The sequence below is a fragment of the Pholcus phalangioides genome, unplaced genomic scaffold (assembly GCF_987345545.1).
Source record: "Pholcus phalangioides strain wild (caught in Gottingen) unplaced genomic scaffold, Ppha-v1.0 ptg000016l_1, whole genome shotgun sequence".
NCBI lineage: Eukaryota > Metazoa > Arthropoda > Arachnida > Araneae > Pholcidae > Pholcus > Pholcus phalangioides.
Window position 1 is genome coordinate 3357550 of NW_028301609.1, and position 26668 is coordinate 3384217.

Here is a 26668-nt window from a genome sequence, read left to right on the forward strand (position 1 = left end):
ATATATATATATATATTTTTTTTTTTTTTTTTTTTTTTTTTTTTGTCTCGGTTCCTTCCGAAATGTTGAAATGTTTATCAATTTATTTGTTTTTCCCGCAGCATCTCGCATCCGTTACGAGATAACACAAGGAAATATAGGTGGAGCTTTTGCAGTCAAAAACGAAACCGGGACCATTTATGTTGCCAGTGCATTGGATTACGAGACCAGGAAAGAGGTGAGACACAGAAATATACTATTTATTTAATAAAATAATACTGGTATTTTTTTTATTCCATGCGGCTAATAACTAAGGATTCTGCAAATAAAACTCTTAATCATTTCAAATAGCTGCGAGCATCGTTTTGTTTAAAGATGTATTTTTTTTGGAAACCAGGAAATATAATTAACAATGGATTCTTTTCTATTTTTTGTGTTCAGAATCGGAGCTGATTAAAGTTTAAAGAGATATATACGTAGAGGAAACTGAAACAAAAATGAATAAGGTTGGAACATGTTTAGCATGAATATTTAAATGTCGCCGTAAACAAACCGTGAAACGCGTTCGTTCGGGAGTATTTTGTTGCATCTCCGGAACAGCTTACGTTGAAAAATCCATGTTGAGAAAGGGGTAATATATATAAAGAAGAAAAATATAAGGAGAAACGCGTATCACGAGATGTAAATTATGAATGTTGATCTTGATTTATCACTACACTGACTGAATAGCTGTTTTCTTTTAAAGTTCTGTTATGGTTAAGGAGAAAATATGAAGGGACGCGGCACGTATTTGCTGGCAAATTCTTATAGTTGGTTTTAAACTTTGTTTCGATAAAGGAATTTTTTAGAGAAACTGAAATAAAACGCTACGTTTCGCAAACGGGGTCACGAGATATTAAACAGATAAAATTGTATTGAATACTGTGTTAACGACGTGATTTCTAACCAGTGTTAAGGCACTTCGAGAAAGAGTAATGTTGAAGTGGATCGAGGTAGAGCAGTAGTGCCTAAATACGTGTATTTTTGATATTTTTATCTCGTTGCCTGTGCCACGAACGATAAAAGCTAGGGAAAAATCTTCTGAAATATCGTCTGTAGGAAAGGCGTCGTTTTCACTGAACTAGTCCTTATTCAAAAATTCTCCAAAGCAGGTGTCTCGATCTCAAACGTGGCAAATGGCTAGGCAGTCAGAGGTATACCGAACATTGGGCCGTATTCAGTTATAAATCGGTTGATTTTTTTTGAAGTGGCAACAATGCTGTAACAACCCCGTGAAACGGAGCCAGGCCATGCCCATTGGCGGCGATAGACTTGGAAGTCTTGGGGGGGGGGGCACGATGATGATGTCAATTCATATATACATTTATACATTAGATCAGTCGACTCCACCTTTGAGATACGGGGTGGGGGGGCGTCCCCGTATCTCCGCCCATGGCCATGCCGTTAGTACTGCAAGTAAGCTGAACGCCTTACCCTGCCTCAGGGCAAATGAACTCGCCCTCCCCTCTCAATGCACGTGCGCAGAGATAATAGGAACAAAGCAACTGTGGACGAGCCGATCGGAATACTGTTGAACTCTTTTCGAGGCAAAGAGCGGAGGAGCTGCTGGTTAAAAATTGAACAGGTTGCAATGCACTACTTTTTCACCAAGGACTACTACTATTTCATACTACGTTTCGTCTTCTGTAGAGTATTTTACTCTTTACTCTGTGGAATTTCTAACGAATGATTACATGTTGGAATGCATGTGTGTGTTGTGAACCAATCGTGAAGTTTGTTTCTCAGAAGTACTTGTTGTGTGTTAAACTAACACTCCCATCTTCGAATTAGGAAGCAGACAACTTGTCGCCAAGTAGTGCGAGAGGTTTGCTGTGCATTTGCATCACCTTACCGAACAGTAGTAAGGTGGGTAAGAGCCTTCAGAGAGAGGGACGCAAAAATGTGGCAGGCAATAGATCACTCTCTTCACACCAACCAGAAATTACGTAGTTCCAACGGTATTCAAGGGTTTTCGCATCGCTGGGAACACGTTGCACGCAACACTGATGGTTACATTGAAGACCTGTAAAACTTAAAACCTTGTGTGTGTACTAGGTATCTCGAAAATAAATAGTTGCCACAACTAAAAAATCAACCTGTGTAAAAATCAAGCCAACGCATAAAGTAGTAATTAGTAAGTTAGTAGTAAAGTAGTAATGCAGTAATTTCACTGGGAATAGGGACACGTCATTACCTTGCCCTAGAGCTCAGGTTGTACAATGGCACGACACAGATTTTGTGATTAGAGCTTCTTCACGTGTCCTTTCCCGAAATTGCAGGTGTTTGACGTAAGCTATAGCACATCAGTGATATCACTGAACTGAAAAATAGAGGTATCCATTTTGAGACGGCTTTTTCTCAACCCAATACATGAAGGAAATAGATCTTTTCGGAATATGATGCCGAGGGCAACTCGGAAAGCAAAGTCATCTGGTCTTCGCCGGGAATCGAACCCAGGTTTTCTTGCAAACCGTCAATTGCGCTGCCATATACACCACTGGTGACACGAGCCTGCCTTTATTTCACACATTGTGAAATAGAGGCATAAGTAGCCTCTCCTTAATTTCAGAAAATGGCCCACAAGTGGAACGGTAGTGAGTGAGTGAGACAGCTTTTTTTTTTTTCTCAGCCAAACACATCAAGAAAATGAGACTTTTTCCGGATATTATTCCGGAATACAGTCGAATTCCGTTATAACGAAAGCCAAGAGACCGGAGGAATCACTTCGTTAAAACGAAATTTCGTTATAAAGGAATTCCAGCTTACCTAGCATTGTTCCTATGTGAACTTATTCGGGGGATTAGAAAATTGTTCGTTTTAAAACGATATTTTCACTATAACGGTATTCGTTAAAACGGGATACGACTGTATATCAACTCGGTTCGATTCTCGGCGGAGACTGGATGACTTTTCTTTCCGAGTTGATTTCGACATAATATCCAAAAAAGGTGTATTTCCTTGTAGTAGACATTATTCGGATTCATAACTACGTATTTTGTTCTAAAATTCAAAAATATGCTAGTTTAGAAATTGTTATTTCAGTCAAATTACAGGGCACAAAGTACATACGAAACTCTGGCGGGCCGTATAGCCCTGCGAAACCTACTTGAAAGACTTATCGCTATAAATTTCTCAATGTTTTCAAAGTATTGTTATTGGTAGACATCGATTGCTTTCCCACGAGTTTGTCGGTCATTAAAGAATTGAATGACAAACTTTTCCGGGGGAAAAAAAAAAAATCGCCTTACGAAGAAATAATCAACATTTACTCGCAGAACAGCGAAAATAGGTGGCAAACTTGCTATAAATCTGAAGAAATTTCGAAAAGTATTTTGAAATTGTTTTACCCAATGTGTTATACTGCGTTTGTTTCTGCAACTTCTCACTTCTCCCGATGCTAAAAACAATGCAAAGAAAATTTTCTTCGCGGAAGCTAATGTTTTTTCAAATAGTTCCTGTGAAATTCGTCCCCAAAGAAGAAAAACTGTTGTTTTTTTCCCCCTCTTTTGCCCATTCTTCCTTATAAAGTGAACTTCTATTTCTTTCTGGAAGGTTCTGGAGGAAAAAGTTTTCGGGAGAAACACGCAGTGAAAGGTGTTGGAGAAAAAGGGAGAGTCGTTTAGCAGCCATTAATCATAAAACAGTTTCTTACCGTGTCTTGGAAGTGTACGTTTGCCTGTCATGACATCAACGAAAAGAAGAATAAGGAAACTAAAAAGAAATATTATTATTTCTGGAATTTTCTTCATCTTTAGCCTTTATCTTGTTTTGTTTTGTTTTTTTTTCTGATTGGTTTTTAAGGTGTCGCTTGTTCCGTCGGACAATCTTGTTGACGTTCTTGATTGCAATGATACCTTTTCAACTCTTTTATCCAAGTTAGAGGCTTTTTGTATAAGGTTTTTTTTTCCCCCCTCTTTTGTGGACGAAGCCAATTCATTTTATAGGACCAAGTACTTTGTCAATGTCATTTCGTGCGAAATTATTCTTTGTATTTTCAAGTCAATAGATCGATTTCTTTTACCCCCTTTGTTTTCAATAGATATAGCAGCTTCCTGTGCGAAATTTCAGATTTGAATTAGATTTCGGGATTAGTTGTATTTTTGGATTCCCAACAACGCTACTCAATATTTATTCTCCTACAATGGCTGCACGAAATTTATTTTACAATGCTGAATAAAATTTATTCTATAAAGCTGTTCTATTACCTGCGCAGAAATTTATTCTAATGCTGCACAAAATTCATTCTCCAGCAATGATGCACAGATTTGTTCCCCAACAATGTTTGCATGAGTTTATTCTCCAACAATTTTGCTTGCACAGAATTTATCCTCTGAAATGGTGTACAGAATTTATTCTCCTACGGAACCTGTGGAGAAATTTATTCAACAAATGGTTGCTCAAAATTTATTCTCCAAAAATGATTGCATAGATTTATTATCTAACAATTTGGTTGAACAAAATTTATTCCCCTTAAATGCTGTACAAAATTCATTTCCTACCACATCATTTTCCTATTCCATTTTCCTTCTTATATTTACCACAATTCATTTCCAATAGTTGCACAAAACCTTTACCCAAAAATTTGTTCTCCTATAAACCTAAACAATACTTTATCCTACAATGCTGTAAAGAATTTATTCTTCAACAATGTATGCTTAGAATTGATTTTCGAACTATTTTTACACGAAATTTATTTTCCAAAGTAATTTACAAACTAATTGTTACATAAAATTTTTTCTTCAAGAATGACTTCTCAGCTTGCGTCCACCAAGAATGGTCTTTTAAAAAACATGTCGCCACAAATGACTGACTTAAAATTTATTCTTCAATAAACAAAAACATCTTTTCCCTAAAATTTTCACCCGAAACTTAATTTTTAACGGTTAAATTAAAAATTATTACCCTCCAATTGTTACATCCTTCTGTTATAACTTAACGCGTGTCGGTTCAACATTCGATTATAACAATGATATTAAAGAAAAACCATCTAATGAGACTATATTTTCCCTTGAGATAGATCTTGTACACACGTACGCATATCCTAGCCAAGCCATAAATGCAGTTTTTAACCCATAAAGTGGTTTTTAAAATTTTCCGGATCCACCTTATAACTGATAGATTATAGTAAAAACAAAACCCCGAGATATTTTGGGATGACCGAAATAAATCACGTTTGACGAGATATCTCTGGATATCTGCTGTAAAGGCCATAAAAATCATATCTTTGCTTTGTTCAGTTACAAATTTTCAATATTAATCGCATAAAACAGTTTTTAAAAATTCCGGTTATGCAGTCATAGAAAAAAAAAATGTAAAATTATCTTTTAATTTTTTTATTTTCTCAAATTCAAGAAGAGTTTTAAAAGAAGAAAAAAAATCTTCGATAAAAAAGCTCTACTTGGCTTCTATCATTAGTTTGCAAGAAAGTGTCTTATCCAATCGGAAAACACCTCCCGAACTTAAAAATAGATAGGAGCAGGAGAGAGAAGAAAAAAAACCAAGAAATATGGATAAAGTGACACAAAAATACTCTAGCTTTTTTCGCTCTTTTAGAGTTTTTTTTCGTTATTTGCTGCTTCCGCCACGAGAGATCATTTTATACGAACTTAATCGAAGTGAGAAGTGATAGATTGTTCCTAATTTGCTCCTTCGCCTTGAAAAAGAAAAACGGCATTTGTGGAAAAAATCAAAAACCATGGGCTGTGTAAAAGGTATAGAATAAAAAGAATATCTCTCTCCTCTTCTCTGTACATTATGTATCTGTATAGTCAACAGAATCTTTTTTTCTTCTTCTATGGGGAGCGTTTAAATTTATTATATGAAATTTCTAAGGCACACCCACTTTTTTCCGAAAGTTTTTTTCCTCGTTTATTATATGTATGTAAGCGTGTGTTTTTTTTTAGCGGGTTTTTCCATCTTCAAACTATTTTTGCTATTCCGTTCTCTCTCCGGCTGAGATTTTCTTTCTCTTTTCCTTTTATTCCGCTATTATTTTCGTCCTTTTCCATTCAATGATTGATGCTCGCTGCAAACTTTTCGTGAAATTGAAAAATGTCCCTGATATCCTATCTTGTTATGTCATTGGTCGGTGCTGAGGTGCCAAATAACCGACATGAATGGGATAGAGATTATAAGAATGGTAAATGAGAGTCGATCGAATTTTTTTTTTTTACACGTTCGTTTTGTGCTAGAATGTATATGTTCATAGGAATGGTATAAATGAAAACTGATAATTTTTTTTTTTTTCATATCCATATAAATATCGATCGAATAAAAATTTCTAAGTTATCATTTCTTAGCTGCTGGGTGATAACTTTACCATCCACTGATGCATCACATCGGCTCGAAACCCAAGTCCCAAGATTTCTCCCCCATACGCACTCTATAGTACAATATATGTTTTTTAAGTATAAAAGCAAAATTGAACATCCACCGCGTAATACAATATTTATTACAGTATTTCAAACTTAGCACAAAAAAAAGTGTAACTCGCGTTTGAATTTATTTTATAACGTCTAATAATCGATGTCAAGAGTCCCAGATCATTCATTCTTAATTTACCTGTGAAAACGCTTTGGAAGCTTGCGTACTCCTAGAAATCTGCAAGAGGTGTGCCCACGCCATGAGATGCAGAGGAGGGTTACGTATGTTTAGAAATGAATGGGTTTTCCTCAACCAAGAAATGCGTAAGATATTTGCTTATCCCTAGACTTTCTTGCCCTTTGGAATGGTTACCTGAGGAAATGCGTAGGTAGATTGCTCACTTCTGGCCGTACTTACGAATGTTTCCTAACCCTGGAATATACCCAAGGCTTGCTTACTCCAAGAATTGTATGGAAGGCATACATTCAAGAAATGCGTAAAAAGCCTGTGCATAGCTCTTGAATTGCGCAGGAGGCGTGTCCATTCCCCCCCCCCCACACTTTTCGCTGCACATGCGTACGAGAGTTTCGCATCTGTAGAAATGTATAGAAAACAAGCATACCCGCGAACTGCATGGTGGCAGGTGAACGTCTTGAATTGCGTTGAAGTCTTGCATACGGGTCTGAAACTAAGGGCGGACAGGGGGTGTGGGAATCTGGTGTCCAGGCGCTGGACCAGGAACGGCGCTAAGTTTACCCTTTTTCTACGTCAAAAATTACTGGCATGAGGGGTACCAAAATTCATAGTAGTCTTCAGGCGACCGAGTAAATTTTAGTTTATTTTTTTCTCTGGTCTAGCTTATATATATTCTTGTTGCGCCATAACTAATGCACCATAGTTTCTCCCAAACTTTTTTCTTCCATCGTGCCCTTCAGAAATTTTTTTTCCCCATCGTCCCCTAACTCAAGTGAACCCATAGTTGCATTATACTTGTATTTTCTATCGCCCCTCTGGATCATTCCATCGCCCACCAGAAGGTGATATTGCCCACTTTGGGAAACACTGCTTTACACTTAAACATTACTTTACTCTTTTCATCATTTTCCTTGCCATTCCTGAATATTATACGCGTAGCGTAGCCTTGAATGATCCATCAAGTATTACCCGGTTGGGAACCTTATAAAATATCAATATATTATTTTCAGTATTGTTCTTACATTTTCTCCTAACGCTCATGCTTCGTATCGAAGTTCGAAGTCCAGCTTCTTGTCCAAAACCACTCATAATAATGTAAGATTATTTTTTTTCCTCCAGTACAATTTGACGCTCGTGGCATCCGACAGCTTATTTGAGAACAGCACGACAGTGTATATCAAAGTCAGAGATGTCAATGATCTGCCTCCGAAATTCACACAATCATTATATCAAACGCACATATTGGAGGAGGACTCGGACGGATTGCCGAAGAAAATTCTCACGGTACGTTTTACATTCTCACCGATCCATTAACCTCAATGTTCGATTTGTCATCGTTTTCAGGCCACATCTGGAAATATGGATTCCGTGTGTATTCATTAAATCCAATGATTTGCAGGTCACGGCAACTGATGGTGATTTGGATCGTGAATCCAACATAGTATATTTCCTCACCGGTCAAGGTATCGTGAAGGATGACCCTCAAGCAAGCAAGTTCTCCATCAATGGGGAGACCGGCGAGATATTTGTGCTCAAACCTTTGGACCGCGATCAGCCCCACGGCAGGTCGCAGTGGAGGTTCACCGTGTTAGCCAATGATGACGGCGGTGGACCCAAAGGACTTGTTGGATACGCTGATGTATTGGTCAATTTGAAGGATATCAATGACAACGCTCCGTTTTTCCCGCTTGCGATCTACACGGGAAACGTGACTGAAAATGGCACCAAAGGTGAGTCGAGGGGAAAAAATGAATCTAGTTTTCAAATCTGAGTATCATTTAGCTATTTTTCAATTGTTATTTCACGGTTATATTTTTCCGTAAAATTTTGTAACAAACCAGTTTGGTACATATGGAATTGTGTAAGAAGGTATGTGTGCGCTAATAATGCTTGGAAATTTTAATCGAATGTACAGAAGTTTCAAAAAAAACCTCCGGCCCACGAAGTTGTTCCGATAGAGAAGTATCAAAATTAACAGCACGATCGATATGTACCTAGCCTGACCATATTTACGGAAAATCGGTATCCATACGGGACAGACACATCGCCAATTATCATCAAAACAGTTATCTCTGATGGCAGGGAATGAAGCACTACGGCATTCATGCTAAACCCTAGCAGAGACATCTATTGTGGCACGAGACCTGAAACGTAATTTAGTACAAATGAACTGAGCAAAAATTTGAGTGACCCGTGGTGCAGTTAGTTACACATCACTTCGGTGACCCATGACATTTTCCCAGTTCACTTTTGTGATCCGCGGCTTATTTACAGATCACTCACTCGGTCCGCGGCACATTTACAGATCACCTAAGTAACCTACGGTACTATTCTAGATCACTTAAGCAAAGTAGCCCGCTGTACATTTTCAAATCGATGAAGTGATCCGCACTCCCCTAAAGGGTGAACACCTTTGGCAAATTGCAATGGATTAAATGTAATTCACGGAAAAAACATTTAGTTTTAGCAGAAAACAAATAGTGAGATGAACAATTTACGCATGATAATTGCGACTCTAAGTGGCAAATCGTGAAAAGCAAAATAATATTTTGCAAGGTATTCTGCCAAGTAAAAAAAAATTTTCAAGTTTCTCCAAAAATACTGGAAATGTCGGGCCGTCCCGTAAAATGTGGGTCATATGGTTCCCCCGATTATAACTGTTTTCAATAGTACCAATATCGCAAATTTTGCCCACGCTGCGAGAAGTTTGTGGTGGCGTGTAATTTTCCGTCTCCTTCCTAGTACAGCAAGTAAATAAAATTCGTAAGAAAAGAGATGTTTGCTGCCATCTGTGGGCGAAAATTTTAAATCACTGAAATAATTCGGTATATTCCGAAACATCAAGGAATTTGAGTAGTGCTGCCATCTATTTGCTATAAATCAATTCAGATAAAAGAATGGCTGTTGGTGCTGCCATCTACTAGCTAATGGTTGAACATGTAAACTTTTCTTCTGTTTCTTATACAGTAATGCAATTTATGAATTCACAGGATTAATATTCTTTGACTAAACTTCTTCTACGTGCTTTCTTTGAAGGTCTCACTGTGATGACAATGACAGCTACTGATTACGACGACCCGGATGAAGGCAATAATGCCAAGTTAACTTATACCATAGAGCAGAACCAGGTCAACGAGAAACATGAGCTTATTTTTGCCATAGATCCAGACACTGGTGTGATAACGACAGCTGTTTGTTGTCTGGATAGAGAAACTATATCTGAATATATGATTAAAGTTGTTGCGACGGATGGTGGAGGGCTTCAAGGTGAGTTTTGTATAAAATACTTCTGATTTTTTTTTTCCCCTTGCTTTTAATTAGTGGTATTTTTTCTTTCTCCATGCAAAGACCCGCCAAAACTGGAAACAGGGTTCTGGAGAAAACTGGAAATAATTATTCCAGTTATATTATTATTTATATGCTTACAAATACAAGATCACTTGTGCAAACAAGTTTTGGCGATTCAATAACAATAGACGATATGATGCATAGAGATAGATTGGGAACGTCTTATCAGTGAGCATTCGTCATTAGAGTAGATAGGGATTTTCAGCTGAGGAACAAGTATTTGTTTCTCATTTTAGAGCAAGCCACATTTCTTTTTTTAATGAGAGATTTTAAAACTCCCTGCTTATATAACATTGTTGGTTGTCGGTCTGTTGCATCGGGCCATTGCGTGCTCCAGCACCCCCAGTATTTTTTTCCCCATGCATTCGAGCACACCAAAATTTATTCAAAAATCAGTTTTTACTTGAAGCTCAAGCCGATGGTGAGGATCAGAAACACTTCTGATACCCTTGTATTTAGTATTTCTTCCATAGGAATTTTGACGTAATATTATGTCAAAACATTGAACGAGTTAAACATGTCTGCACAACATAAGGATTCAGTAACATGTGTATACATATTATATTAATGAGCAGTTTATGAGCTCAAGTCTTCCCTTGATATTTTTGCAGCAAAGTATTCACTTATTTTTTTCACATTCATATTCACTCAGTTGTTTTTCTTCACAGGAACGGGAACAGCTACAATCAAAGTTAGAGACATAAACGATATGCCTCCAGTTTTTACCAAACAACAGTGGTTTGTTCAGGTTGATGAGACAGAGGGTGATGATATTCCGGAACTTCCGATTCTCATAGTCACTGTGAGTGATGCCGATCTGTTAGAGACCAATAAGTTCAGTTATAAAGTCATCAATAACACATTTGGAGCTGATAAATTCACAATGGTTACCAACTCTGATGGTACTGGCTCTTTGAAAATAGCCAAGGTAAATTTGTCTTACATACTTTCCATCAAATATTTTGTTAGTTTTTAAAATCAAAAATGCACAGGCGTCAATGCAAAACAATATTAACATATTTGCTTCCCCCCCCCCCCCACAGCCCCTGGACTATGAGGACCCGCAACAGAGGTATGGCTTCAACATTACCATTCAAGTGAGCGACCACGGGGGAGAAACTGCTGATCCATATCACATCGATTACTCAAAAGTCCGTATTAGCCTTATAGATATCAATGACAATCCACCAGAATTTTTAGATCCCCTGCAGAAAGTCAGTGTAGAAGAAAACGTTACCGTCGGCTATAACATAGCTAAATTCCAAGCGAAAGATCCTGATCAGGCTGGAAAATCATTGGTTCGGTGAGTACAATCAAGTTAATTTATTTGCTTTACTATACCGAGATTCAAATCAAAAGAATATTACTATATCCGGGTGGAAAAATTAAAGGAGTTCAAATCTAATAAAAGGCTAAATGTAAAAATCTGGTAGTTAGATTTATGCTGGTATGTTTTAAAGTTTTTTTGCTCTCTTGAGGTCTAACCTTCAGAATAAAGGGGGGATTTTTTTTTTATACAGAGGTTTTTAACAACTGGATGCTGTGCAAAGATGAATTTTTGGAAAAAGAGAATTTTTTCAACAGTCTTTATGGGGAATCGAACCCATTTCCTTTCACTTTCCAGGTGAACATACTAGACTACAAAGGCAACTAATCTCAATCTTTCCTTGGAACTCGTGTGCACTGAAAGGAACCGTACATGAACAGCCGGACCTGACTCGGGCCACAAGCTCACAACTGCACAAAAGCCCTAAAGAAAGATTGAGAGATTCATTGATTTTGTAGTCTAGTTGGTTGTCTAGGGTATTCACCCGGAAAGTGAAAGGACGAGGGTTAAATTCCTCGCAAAGACAGTTGAATTTTCTCTTTCCAAAAATTCATCTTTGCAACAGCCAGTTGTTAAAAACATTTGTATGTATAGTGAAGAGTGGCGTCATCCTTTCACTTTTTTTTTAGTTGAGGCTCTCAATGAAGTGAGAGAATTTCAGATTCTTTGCAATTCAATTTTCATCAATTTCATGTATGTTCTCTAGGTACTCTATTGATCGTACATCTGATAAGAAGAGACAGTTCCGTATTAATCACTCTGGAGTGGTGTCTATTCAACGTCCACTGGATAGAGAGCAAGCAAACAGACATGATATTAGAATTCTTGCGATTGATGATGGTATGTTTTCTTTTATTTTTTTTACGAGAAGTAGTAATTACAAAAAAGAATATTATATGCTTCCAAGTATTAAAATTATATAACAGTAAATAGCTCAAAATAAATAGTCTAGTTTATATTAATGAGCTGGATGTATTTCTAGTATTTATCACTGAATCATATCCGTCAAAAATTCAGATCAGAAATTTCAGATTTTACAGGAACGTTTAGCTTTATATCTTTTGATGTCGTGCTCTGTTGAAATTTTTTTGTTAAAGTTACAATAAGTACAAAACAAAGTTATTTCTTAGGTACACCCGCCAGGACTGCAACGGCAACATTGATTGTTGAAGTTCTGGACATCAATGATAACGCACCACATTTTAGAGAAGATTATCGTCCTGTGGTTATGGAAAATACAGACCCACCTGTAAAGGTTATTGAGCTTTTTGCTGATGATCCTGATCTGCCTCCAGCAACAAAGCCGTGGTTTAAATTCCATCTCGATGAAAATGCAGATACAACTATCAAGAAATCATTTCGAGTGGTATTTAATAAAGGTAAGAAAAGTTATGAAAGTGGATTGCATTTAATTATACAGTCAACACTCTGTGCAATGGCCATAGGTTATTGCTAACGCTCCATTGTAATGACTGGTATGATAAGTTCCGAATGTTTTCCTATCCATGCCATAATATTTTTCATCCAATATAACAACCTACAAAAAACATTCAATTGAATAGAATGTCTGAACTTAGCTTTCTCATGATTTTTTTTATTTTGTAAAGAAATGAGTATTATCAGTCTTGTGTATTTGACTTTTGTCTTTGAATATTGGAGAATTCTCTACATAAAAAGGTTTGCATGCACTTAATTTTCATTGAGACTTTTTACAATATGCTAAATCGAATATATTATGTTGGAATGTGGAATTCTCTTAAGAAGCCAACATTTTTTTCAAAATTTTGATATAACAACTGCCCAATTCAATATAACGTCCGTTTTTTGTGGAATGATGGGGAATCATTATAAAGAGCAGACCTGCCAACTCTCCGGATTTAGGCGAGAGACTCCGGATTTTTCATCCTTCCTCCTGCTCTCCAGATTTGTTAAAATTTCTCTGGATTTTGGCAGAAAATTATATTTTACACTAGCTTTCACGTTGTTATGACATCAATGGCTGCGGTCGTTGTTAGAGAAAACACCCATAGAGGACAGCCGTGGTCATCTCCATTGAGCAGCCATGAAAAAAGTCTTGGTGACCACATTTAAGCAACTGGCAAGGATGTAACATTTTCAGAGTTCATTCGCAATCATTTATCAGGGGGATGACCTTGGTTGCAGAAATTCCTGTATAATAATTATTGTATTCAGTTAACAACCATGGGGTAAGCACAATAAGTTTTTTCGTCAGCAGTTTTATATTTTGAAGTTTTTCAATTGTTTCCTCTGATTAAAGATGTCATCAGAAAGAAAATATGAAACTGCTTTTTAAGAGTTCATATACCCAAGATTATCACTCACTGATAGCATCAACGAAAGGAAACACTTATGTTTTCTGAACAGTATGTAGATGTGATTTCTCTATTCTGCATGGAAAGACTGACATGGAATTATATTCTTATCAGGGACAATGCAGAGCCTGCCTGGGGGGGAATAATGGAACTTTGTCTTAATTGGTTTTTAAAAAAATTTGATTTAGTCTGAGTGCTGGGGGGTACCCCCTTGGGAGAATCTCCAGATTTCTGGATTCCAAAAGTTGGCACATCTGAAAGAGCATTAATTGTATTATAAATGATGTGAGAAATATTTTTGAATGCCTGCATTAAATTTTTGAGATTTACCATGAAACAAACATTATTGAAAAAATGTTACTAAGTAGAACCTCTTGATAATGGGATGAATATGGGACTTAAAATAGTTGTTCTCCAATGAAAACCGCCTGTTTATTGGTAAAGAAATACTGCCATATAATTGAAGTCCAAATCTATGGAATTCAGAGAATTGCTTGTTATCAAAAAAGAGATGTTAACAGGAAGTTTGTTATTGAAGTTGCAATATACAGGGTGCATAGGCAACAGTACACACCACATTTTATTGACGAACCGTTGATCCTAGAGGCATACTTCCAGTTAGAAAAAGTATTCAGATAACATGTAAAACTCAGATATGTCATTCATGTTACAAGAGGTTGTATAGTTATTAAAATAAAATAAAAAACTTTTTTATTGTTACCCTGTGCCTGAAAACCCAATTAGAAAGTTGTTGTCTTCTCTCCTGAGACAGGACAACTTTCTAATTAGATTTTTAAACACAAGGTGTCCTTATAGAAAGTTTTTAATAACTGTACAACCTCTAGTAACATGAATGGCGTATCTGAGTTCTACAGGTCATTTGGATACTTTTTCGAATTGGAAATTAATGCCTCTAGGATGAATGATTGGCCAGTAAAATGCTGTGTGTGCACCCTGTATATATTCACCTTAGTATGATGTGAACTATATTACAGTAGACTCTTAATAATCTGGTCATGTGATAGTCCGGGCAATCCAATTATCCGGTAGTTTTTAGGTGGATTTTCTTCAAGCATAGAAGAGGAAACCATGTTACTGCATGTCTGTGTGCAAAGTTTTGTAGTATTTAAATGGGCTTTTCCAGTTTTGGCAATCCTGTGATTTTTGTAATCCGCACACCCTGGCATGGTGTGTGTTGTATTTGCAAAAATCCACTGTGCTGTAAAAGAAAATATTTAGTAACCTATCAATATATATACCCTACCAAGCTTTTAGAGGCCATACATGTTAATTTTTATGTTATCACTGCAGTATCCTGCCAGTATAACCCATAGAAAATATATTTTGTTGATCTTTAATTTTTCGCAGATGGTGATGGAGGAAGAGGATCTGCAACAGTTTATACCCAGGTACGATTTGATAGAGAGGAACAAAAAGAATATGCTGTGCCTATCATCATAGCAGACAGTGGAATACCGTCTCTGACCAGCACTAATACATTAACTGTTATCATTGGGGATGAAAATGACAATCGCATGTACCCAGGGAAAAAAGATATATTTGTATATAGCTATAAAGGTAAATGCATTTGTTGAAACCTATTGTCAGTGCCGTGCATAAGCTCATATACAAATCCAAATTTGTTTAATAACATATTTCTAATAGTGATGGTTTTTTTTTTACTTCAAGGTCAAACAAAACCAACTAGACCAGTTCCTATTGGTCGTGTTCATGTTGAAGATCTTGATGATTGGGATCTTCCAGATAAGGTCTTCTATTGGGATAACAATAACCCTAATCCCAATTTCAAACTTGATGTGAATACAGGGGAAATTCAGATGATCAACATGGACAGTGGCGGGAAGCACACTTTACATTTCACCGTCACCGATCAAAAAAGAGACGAAGATGTGAAGTCTATTGTGACCGTTCTTGTGAAACAAATACCTGAAGAAGCTGTGTATAGTTCTGGATCTATAAGAATTGCGGGTATGCATGAGTTTTTAATTTTTTAAGGCCAAAAAACTGTTTCGCTTAATATTTCTATTAAAGTTTTTTAATTTAAAAAAATTGTTATTTTAAACATGTTTTAGCACTTATCATTTTAACAAATTTTGAGAAAAAATTATCTTCATTTGACAATATCAAGTTTTTTTACCCTTCAAAACTGTTTGACGCCAAATATAATTTAAATGCTTTAATATTAAAATTTCCTACCTAGGTTGGAGGTTTCCTAAATAAACTATTTAGCCTATATTTTGTTCTTTTCTGGGAAAACAATTTTTGTATTGTACCTTGATATGTGTTTTCAAAATCATATCTGTGGCAATATTACTGCCGTGCTGGATAATCTCAGATCTTCTCAGAATGCAGTATCCTCCTACTTTGGAAACCATTATGAAGAATAATTAGCAATAGCTCGATCAGAAACAAAATTTTGACATAATTATCTTGAATTCATTGAATTTGAATTTTTCAGGGGATTCCGATGAAGATTTCATCAGGGTGTGGGATTGGAAGAATAAGGTCCAGGTGGAAAGCAAGTATGACAAATTCAAAGACATCGTAGCAAAGCTCCTGAAAGTGAAGCAAGATAATGTGGATGTGTTTTCTGTCTTGAGCAAACAAGATCTCCCTCCGATAACAGATATCAGATTCTCTGCACATGGATCTCCATATTACAAATCCACTAGATTGGATGGTATTGTGGCACTTCATCGAAAAGAGGTTTGTGCAGTTATATCTTTATTACTTATATTTCAGCTAAAACATTAGGTTATTTATTCACGAAAAAAGGCTAAAAAAGTACATGAAATGGAAGATTGATAGTTAGACTTTTGTATCTGAGATTTTCTATCACTTTGATTTCTCCTAGATTGAACGCATTGTTGGCATCAATATCACAATGGTTGGCATTGACGAATGCCTTTATGACAAAATGAACAGCAAGGTACTAAAATGTGAGGACAGCTGCTCAAACTTCCTGCGTGTGTATGGTGATAATCCTGCCATGGTGAATGCCAATCGAACATCTCTTGTTGGTGTCAGAGCAAAGGTCGAAACTGAATGTGTTTGCAGCGCACGAGATTTTTCAGCAATGGAATCCTGCAAGGCCAGACCCAAACCATGTTATAATGACGGTATCTGCAAAGACAAATCTGGAATAATTACGTATGTTTGTCCATATCTCTCTTTTACGCTTTCAGTCATATTTCCCAACAATTTGCTTTTAAAAGTTTTTATTTCTCATGGATTTTTTTATGTTCGATTTATGTTATGTTCTTTCTTATAAAAAAAGTCTCAACTAATCTTATTCTTGTCTTTCAATTGTTTTATAGGTGTTCTTGTAGAGAAGGGTATACTGGGCCTCAATGTCAACAGACCACTCGCCATTTCCGTGGGAGTGGTTTTGCATGGTTTCCTCCACTCCAACAGTGTGAAACTTCACATTTTAGTCTAGAGTTCATGACTGAAACTCCCAATGGCCTCCTGCTCTACAATGGTCCGATAACTGAACCAGATATTGGTGAAACAATTGTGCAAGATTTTTTCTCACTTGAACTGCAGAATGGTAAACCTCGTCTTCTCCTTGATTTTGGTTCAGGGACTACAGAGATCATTGTGCCTGTTGAGAGTCCGCTTAACGACGGAGGCTGGCATCATTTAGATGTGTTCTGGGATAGAGAGGTAGATACAAAATTTCCTTCTTGTAACTGTACTTTCATCTCAAATAGATGTAAAAGCACACAATTAATATTTTCCATTTATTTGATATGCCTTTTTTTAGAGTGTAAGGATGACAGTCGATCATTGCAAGACGGCAAAAACACTTGATGCATCACCACCAGTTTCTGACCGAACCAAATGTGAAGGAAAGTCTCAGGTTATACCATTCAATGAGTTCCTTAATGTTAATGGGCCTTTGCAACTAGGAGGTGTGAAACACCCAATGCTTACATCTTACAACTGGACTGCACACACAAGAACTGGATTTTCTGGTTGCATCAAAAATGTTATTCATAACAGTCAGGTTAGTAGTTTTCCCTTATTTGTAATGAATGTATGAAGCATTGTACATAAATAATGAATCGTGTGAAGCTTTTTCAGCCATCATTAACAGGACAATAAAAAATTCTGTGACAGTTTTGATTAGAAATTTTCACTTACTGGAAAAAAACAATTTTTTGCTGGTTTTTTTAGAGATCGTCTTCAGTTGTGTATGAGATGTTTCATTTAAACAATTAATATCTTAAGTGAAAACAATCAATTTCAATGGGCAAGCATTTGTATAAAAAAAAATCTAATTGTTCAGCCAAATAATGGTCTGTTATATTGTTTTGCAAAATGGGGGATTTGACCGAATAATGTTATATGTATGGTCATATATTATATGTAATAATGTTATATGTAGCTTCCTACAACAATGACATAAGTACTGTCATAGGTGTCAAACAAAATAAGTCTGTTACTTACATGCAAAAGTATGTGTCTCTTATTTTCTCCTCTACAGTTTAAAAAAACATTATTTGGCCGAACCCTTCAATTATTGAAGGGTTCTTTCAGTTTTTTCCCATCAGAAAAAAAAAAATTTAATTATTTTTATGAATTTTCATTCCATGAAAAAATGTAACATTCAAATTTCTATACTGCCTTTTCTGTAATACATTTCACTTTTTCCGTCTAAGATCTTGTTTTTGATTTGGAAAATGTATAGATGTATGATCTGTCTGATCCTGGGGAAAGCGAGAACAGCGTTGTAGGTTGCCCTCCTGCTGAAGTACACTGCCGTACCAATCAGATTGAAAGATACTGCCAGCATGGCACCTGCATTGGCAATTATACAGCAGCTAAATGTGTGTGTTTTCCTGGCTACTATGGAGAAAGATGTGAAAGCAGTAAGGAGTTTGGAAAAAATATTTTTGCTAAAAAATTGATTCTGTGGAGGATAAGTTATGATTGATACATTTCAATGTACATAAAAAATATGATTGATCATTGTTTTTTAGAAACACAAGAAAAGATGTTTGAACTTAGCAGTTATATTCGATATGCCCTAACTTTCAATCCTGACGAATATTCCAATGAGATCCAACTAAGCTTCAGAACTCGACAGAAACATGGGGAGCTCTTCCGAGCTTTTAGTAAACATGGCAGAGAATATCTCATCTTGGAGGTATGATTTCCAATCAACTGAAAATACTTTGTTTTTTAATTATGATATACTATATGTTTGGCAGAAAATTATATGTTATTGATGTTGATTATTTATTGGCCATATATTTTATTGTTTCTCTTATAGATCCGTAACCGCACTTTGAGGTTCCGTTTTAACCTAAATCACTTCAGGTCTTCAGAGCAGGAATTATGGTTGCCTCATGTTAGCGTCAGTGATGGCCAGTGGCACAATGTGAAAGTAGAAAGACATGGAAGTACAGCTAGTATATCATTGGATGGTGGTGGAGGTAGAAGATATAACGAGCTGTTGGATTATGAGGGTTACCATCAGACATTAACTGTTGAAAAGCAAAATGTAGTAGCTGGAGGTGATGTGCAGCATGTAGCACCTGGTGTTGTGGTAGTGGATAATGATTTCCAAGAAGGTGAGCCAATTTCTATTCATTTACAGTATTCAAAATGCTTATCTATTTTAGCATATTCATATCGTATCATGTCTTGGAGCGATTGTGTTCAAAATTTGAAACTAGTTTTCGTTTTCTTATTGAAATTTAAGACTTTCAAGAATATATTCTATTTTTCCATGATGTGTAGGCTGCATGAACGACATACGTTTGGATGAAAGATATCTTCCCATGGAGAATGGATCACAGAGTGCCATAGTCCTTGATTCTCAGAATATCAAATCTGGCTGTCCTTCAAACAATCCTTGTGCTGGTGTTTATTGTCCACCACCATTTGTATGTGTGGATCTCTGGATGATATATGAATGCGCGTAAGTAAAGATACTGTTGAAGATTCTAGACACTCTCCTTTATATGCTATGTGTAATGAAAAGTTTTTTTTTAAGTGTAATAAATTTGTTTAGTCTTTCAGAAAAATAAATGCATTGCAAAAAAAATTGAATCTTTCAGGTGTCCAAAAGGTTATATAGTGACTCCCGATCTCAAAGGTTGCGTTGATGAAGATGAGTGCCTTAAAGATCCTTGTTTTAATGGTGGATCCTGTCATAATTTACCAGATGGTCAGGGATATGAATGCCTCTGCCCTAATGGTTTCGATGGTCACCAGTGTAACTTTGTGAAAGAAAAGAAAACCATGCAACTGAGTGTAGTAGCTCTATCGCTTATCGTCTTTTGCATCTTTACGATACTCAGTAAGTTATTTATAAGTTTGCATTTTTAGAATATTAACCCTTTTATGTACATTTGTTTTGGCAACAGATGTGGATGACATGCAGATGAGCTAGCAGTAATAAATCTCAAAAACTGGTAACATTTTGTTTACACATGGGAAAATGAAAGGTAAAAATATCATAGCATAATAAAAAATATCATCTGCATTAGGGGGAGCAGGTTTCAATTCTTTCTCTTTTTCCCCATGTACAGTTGAATCCCGTTATAGTGTTCCCCCCCCCTTAAAGTTGTGCCAAACCCGCTCACTGTCAGGAATTTTCAAGTGAACAGATCTTATTTCTTGGCTTTGATAAACAATGATTGAATGTAACATCAAACTCGTTATAGTGCCAGAAATCTGCAAATTAAATGATGACTTTGAATCAGGATTTTAATGTATGTTGTACTGTATTTTTTCACCGTCAAATTAAAGGGAGGAAGAAAAGATAAAAATATACAAATCTTGGGGTACAGGAAAAGAAAAAAGCAATTTTCTTTTGCAGGGACACCAATGAAGAATCTCAAAGGAAAGTAGAGCTTGAATGTATTTTTTTCTTTTACACAAGACTGAAAAATATCTTCCCTGATTGTTAAGGGGTTAAAGCATTGGTTCGTAAAATGTGTATCACATCTCCTAGGGGCGTTGCCAGTCTTTGTGTGGAGCATCATGGCTAGCTGGCGATATTGATATGTGCCTGTTCTGTTTTTTGAAATGGTTCTTTACTTAATTATTCTGGGAGCCACAGATAAATGTGGACTAGGTCAAGGGAGTCATAGGTAACAAAAGTTTGAGAACCACTGGGTTAAAGAATACCTTTTCTCTAGTCCCTTGAATATTGTTATGTACGAGTTTTTCTGTAATCATTTACAATCGGGATCAGTTAATTGCAACCAAAGGGTATATCAGGAATAAATTCGAAACCAAATATGTTCTATGTTAAATTGTGTGTTTATGAAAATAATGTTGGCTCTCTTTTTTTTTTCCTTAATTCACATGAATGTATTTTTCCTTTCACTATAGTCCTCACACTTGTTGTGGTTGCATATTCACGCATCCGATCTCACAGACCCTATGACCAAAAAGATATAATAGATGATGTGAGAGAAAACATTGTCATTTACGACGATGAGGGTGGCGGAGAAGACGACATGAACGCCTATGACATCAAGACCCTTCAAATACCTATTGATGGTAGCGGATCTCCGATGGGTACTAAACCTGGTCCAGAAAAGGGACCCATGAGGGATCCACATCAGTGGCAGGGTAAGTACAATTGACAGATTTATCTTCTAAAAGTTTTCAATCAAACATAAGAGGGTGTGTGATAATTTTTTTTTTAATCATTTCCAGCAAATCCAGGAGGCCAACCAGAAGTAGGAGATTTCATTCGAGATCACCTGGACAAAGCCGACAATGATATCAATGTACCTCCTTTTGATGATTTGAGGAACTATGCCTATGAAGGTCAAGGTAGTACTGCAGGTTCCCTCAGCTCTTTAGCCTCCGGTACTGATGACAATGATCAAGATTTTGATTACTTGAATGGATGGGGTCAGCGTTTCCAGAAGCTTGCAGAAATGTATGGTCAAGGCGAGAGCGAAGGCGAGTGATCTTAACGGATCTTTCTCTTTACAAAACACTTGTTGCGGCTCATATAACATAGTGTCAAGAGCCTTACAAATGTGCTCTTGAAGCCTTCTATTCACTGTGATGCCTTAAAATATGACTTTTTTTAAAGGAAATTGCTTGTTTTTTTTTCTCTTCTCTCGATTCATTTGGTTCAGAAGAACTTGGAATGGACATTTTTCTGTGTGTTACGTCAGACATTTTTTTATATATTTTCCATTTTTATTTACTTTTTTAAAGAATCGGTAAATATGTGTATACGTGTGCTGTGCCGTTGACATTTATATGAAAACGAATTTGTGGAAAAAGTGTTTTGTAAAAAAAATTATATAAACTTGAAATAATGTTCACTAATGATCTAAAACTATTGCAGCTATAACTAGTTTAAATCGACACATCTCAATTGTCTTTAACATTTTCTTATTAATTTGTTCTGTTCACTGCTGAAAAATACACCAGAGTAACTTTTGTTACTTTCCGTCCACAATTCTATATTTCACTCGTTTTGATACATCACTCGATATCGATTCTCAAATACTTAAATGTTAGTTATATGTTGGAAGGTATATGTAAAAAAAGTATGTAATTTGTGGAAATATTTGACACGAATGTTGATCATTCATGTTTTTGATTTTGATATTTGACTCGAAGGTCTCTGTTAACCTACATGTATTTTTTTTTTTAAGAATCGTTGTATATACAATTGGGGCAGCGAGCACATTTTTTTTCTTTCTAATACTCATAAAATCTGTATAAAAAGTACGAAATAATTTGATAAAATACATAATTTAATGTTATAGTAATGGGTTTTTTTTCCCTTGTATGAGTATTCTTGAACCAGCGGTGCCAAGCGAATTTAGAATGTTGCCATCGGGTGCTGTTTTTATGCACCTCTTCCGCACATATTAAACATTGGGGAATAGGATATTGTGCACCCATTGTTTCAGCCATCACAAGGCAGTTTTTTTGTGTGTGTTTTAATTTAATATCGCTTATTTTTTATTTCATGTGTATATGTTATCGTTCATCATTCCAATGATAATTTGCATTATTTTGCTTTTTTTTTGTATATGTTTGTTGAAAGCATGCGTATAATTCTGTAGCAATTTTTAATGAATGTTTATTTTCAAAAATCATTGAAGGTCAAATGAATTTGTTTTTTGTAATTTATTATGTGTTTATACTTATTTTTATGTATCTATGCTTGCCATGTTAATCTATGTTTTTTTAAGCAAATTTTCAACACATGACTATTTGTGAAATTTTGTATCGAAGATGAAAAATTATGTACATTTTATTTGTTAAATTTTTTCAAAAAAAAGAAAATACTCAATAGAATCAATTTTAATATCAAATGCTTTTAAACGAACAGGTCATTTTTCAAGTAATATGTCAGTTGGCCTCCATCAATTTCATTAATTAAAATGAATTTTTTTGGCTCTGATGCCAGCGTTTGAAGTTGGTAAATTGCAGCATGGGGAAGTTATTTTTTATCATAAAGCATTTCCATCTAACAATAGACCATTATTTAATCATTTTCATTCAATCAATGTTTGTTTGGCAACTTGAGTTTTATTTTTGCAGACAGCGATTCCCAAATTTTTTATTTACATCTGCAGCATTTATGGGAAAGAGTTTAGAATTCCAAGTATATTGCAGCACCCCCTTGCTCTGTCTTGGTGCATTTTAGAGATGCCCGTTAAGTGCTGTGACATAGTTGGGATTTATTTTACAAATATCAGAGATATTTTTCTTTTTACAATTTTGATTTTATTCGTCAATACAGAAAATCAAAGTTCAGTAATTTATAAAAACCTGCCAAAAGAAATATTGTCTTTTTTCATTTTTTTATTTTTATTTGTACTTTATGATTATATTGTATGTTTTTTTACGTATCCAGTACTCTCTGTACTAGTTTTTAGTATCATTGCATCATGAATAAAGTTCATTTTCAGAGTTAATGTGGGGTAGACTATTTTTATGTGTTTATTTTATTTATTTTCTGTCATTTTCTACGCTGCTACCTTGGCTAACGAAGATGATTCGTTCCAGAATCACGTTCGTTAGTTGAAATCTTTGTTAAGCCAGGTTTTCCTAGGATCAAGTTTACCTGCACAGTGTGCAGCGTAAAAACGCCGATTGGTTAAAAAATGTAAATTTCAGGTTTTTAACCAATCAGCGATTTCACGCTGCACACACGTTGGAAAAACTTTTCTTAGGAAAACCCGGCTTTAGAGCCGAAATGTCATTTACATTGAAAATCATTTGATTAGTTCCAAGTTCTGCTCAAAATATGAAGATAAGTTTATTTTTTAAACACTAAAGAACGCTATAAAAAATGATTGATTGAAAGCTAAAACAGGGCCGTCTTAAGAGCATCATGGACCCCCAGGCAAAGTGATTTTTCTAGGGTCATAAGAGGGCGAATTCTCGAAAATTTGAACCTGTTCTCATTTTTGTGAGGCACCGGGCCTGCCCAGTTCGGCCCATGCGTTAAGACGGCACTGACCTAAAAAGAAGAGATTCAAAATTGAATAAATGAGAATCTACAGGAAATGAGAATTTCACACAAGCTCTAATAGACAGGCAAGTGTCAACACGACCCAGTTAAGATCTTAAGCCGGGTTTTCCTAGGAGCAGGTTTCCTGTGCCGCGTGCAACGTGATTCGCCCAGCGCGACACGCCGTCCACTCACCAGTAAGAAAAGCAGCATGACTGTTTTACTACAGAGTGCAATACGCCTGAAGACAACGCTTTACGTCGGGCGGGATTGGCCGACTGCTTCTGGAGGAGTCAAATGCGTCGTGCGCCGCGGTTTTGCCGATATTCTCTTCGCTCTTGTGTGTTTAATTTCCCTTCCCTTCAAACCGGATCATGCAGACGACAGAGTAGCTGATGCCAAAGCCATATACTTTATATAGCCGCCCTGATCTGATGCGCCTCGCTAGGAAAACACAAACGCGTAGCGTGATTATGTAACACGTTTCTGTCGGCGCGAAATAGTCTAATTCGGTTCACGCTGCGCAACAAACCTATTCCTAGGAAAACCCGGCTTTAGGTGTCCACATACACACATTTGTGATTTGGTAAGAGTTCATTTCCGTGTCTGATACATGGAAATGGGAAAAAATAAGCTGCTAGAAACTTACACAACTTAATGTCCTTAAAATCTTTACTGAACTTGCCATTCAGTCCAGTTTTTTTCTTGCTCGTAGGGAGTTGTGAACGAAAACTACATTCTAGGTACTTTGTTTTTGATGGCTCCTTGTGCTCTTAAGAAAGAACTGAACTTGCCATCCGGTTCAGTTTGTGGGCTTGGATCGTAGGGAGCTGTTGTGAACGAAAACTTCTGCTGTCGTCTGCTTCAGTCTAGGTACTTTGTTTTTGATGGCTCCTTATGCTCTTAAGAAAGAACTGAACTTGCCATCCAGTTCAGTTTGTGGGCTTGGATCGTAGGGAACTGTTGTGAACGAAAAACTTCCGCTGTCGTCTGCTTCATTCTAGGTACTTTGTTTTTGATGGCTCCTTATGCTCTTAAGAAAGAACTGAACTTGCCATCCAGTTCAGTTTGTGGGCTTGGATCGTAGGGAGCTGTTGTGAACGAAAACTTCTGCTGTCGTCTGCTTCAGTCTAGGTACTTTGTTTTTGATGGCTCCTTATGCTCTTAAGAAAGAACTGAACTTGCCATCAAGTTCAGTTTGTGGGCTTGGATCGTAGGGAGGTGTTGTGAACGAAAACTTCTGCTGTCGTCTGCTTCATTCTAGGTGCTTTGTTTTTTAAGGTTCCTTGTGCTCTTGAGAAAGAACTGAGCTTGCCATTCAGTTCAGTTTGTGGGCTTTTCTTGTAAGGAACTACACTGAATAAAAATTGCTGCTTGATCCGAAATTCATTATAAAGATTTGAGTGATCTTCCTTTTTGACAGTAGATGGCAGCAAAAACAGTGTATTGGAACAGTGGAAATTCACATTTTATTTCAAGTCTGCTTCTGTATTAGTCATGTTTAGAGCCCGGAAGTTCAGGCAAAATGCCATAAATACCTTTTTTTCCCCTATTTTCAAACTTTTTTGGTAAAAATTATTATTATTTTTTTTTTTTTGAAATTTCCGTGCCAGAAATACCTATTTTAGTATAGTTTCAAGTTTATTAGTGAATTTCAGAGGCCATAATCTGTAAAACTTGCATATTTTGGGCATTGAGAACTCAAAGAATTGCTGTTTTAAAATTTTCCAACACTCAGCATTAATTATCAATCAAAGCCTTTCCTCTTCCAGCCCCATTTTTACGCAACCAAGTGATCTGAGAGATTGGTGTTCGCATGAGCTTTGCTTTGACCGGATACGTGGTTATACGAAAAAATATATTTTTTTTATTTTTACAAAAATAGAACAATACAGCCATGTTTCAATTATAGAAATGATAATGATTATTCCAAATAATACAACAAATAAAAGATTCGCAAATCGACCCAAGTAGTCGCCTGACGTCAAATATGACGTGAAATTTTGGTCATTTTCTCTGAATGACGTCAGTCAAAGAAAAATTCACGTCATTTCAAAGTCATTAAATGACCACGAACAATAAAGGTTAGGAAATAACGTGATTCTTGATGACCTTAATGAAATATCAGGTCATTTCATGACCTTATTGGCCATGAAGGTCATGAAATGACGTGTTTTTTGAGGCGTAAATGATTTTGCGTCATAAAAATCACGAATTTCTTTCGAACTGAAAAATTCTGTTCCGGATCAAAATATCAAAATTATCCAAAATGTTTGTTAAGGAACCTTCAGACGGTGTTTCAAAATTACCCTAGGCCTATTCGTTACTGGTTGTCACAAGATAAATAAAGTACTTTTAATTGCGATTTTGTTTGAATGGAAATGTAAAATTTTTCAATGAGTAATTGTTCATATAAATTTATCAACACGTTATATAAATTATAATTGCATCCATATCATGTTTTTTACGGAAGATCAGAGGATCTGTGGAATCTGTCAACAATTGAAAAAAATGTGATACATTGAACTAAAAAATGAATTTTTAAAAATCTTTTTTTTCCAAGAAACTATATTTTTCAAGGAAAAAAAAATGAAAGAGAACGAAAAA

At 36.1% G+C, this 26668-nt stretch overlaps 1 protein-coding gene across 1 annotated transcript in view; it reads left to right on the forward strand.

Moving 5' to 3' along the window:
- LOC149074895 (neural-cadherin-like) overlaps positions 1–23522 on the forward strand; it is a 345557-nt gene extending 322035 nt beyond the window's left edge. Inside the window, exons 16-36 of the mRNA XM_089245836.1 lie at positions 102–217; positions 7696–7860; positions 7976–8306; positions 9613–9843; positions 10593–10852; positions 10968–11227; positions 11958–12091; positions 12382–12630; positions 14953–15162; positions 15274–15573; positions 16064–16311; positions 16460–16755; positions 16923–17271; positions 17372–17614; positions 18299–18479; positions 18591–18757; positions 18884–19184; positions 19354–19534; positions 19674–19915; positions 20956–21198; positions 21286–23522. Coding sequence (XP_089101962.1) covers positions 102–217; positions 7696–7860; positions 7976–8306; positions 9613–9843; positions 10593–10852; positions 10968–11227; positions 11958–12091; positions 12382–12630; positions 14953–15162; positions 15274–15573; positions 16064–16311; positions 16460–16755; positions 16923–17271; positions 17372–17614; positions 18299–18479; positions 18591–18757; positions 18884–19184; positions 19354–19534; positions 19674–19915; positions 20956–21198; positions 21286–21545 — 4967 coding nt within the window. The 3' untranslated portion in view covers positions 21546–23522. The remainder of the gene's footprint in view (positions 1–101; positions 218–7695; positions 7861–7975; positions 8307–9612; positions 9844–10592; positions 10853–10967; positions 11228–11957; positions 12092–12381; positions 12631–14952; positions 15163–15273; positions 15574–16063; positions 16312–16459; positions 16756–16922; positions 17272–17371; positions 17615–18298; positions 18480–18590; positions 18758–18883; positions 19185–19353; positions 19535–19673; positions 19916–20955; positions 21199–21285) is intronic.
- The last annotated feature ends 3146 nt before the right edge of the window (positions 23523–26668 follow it).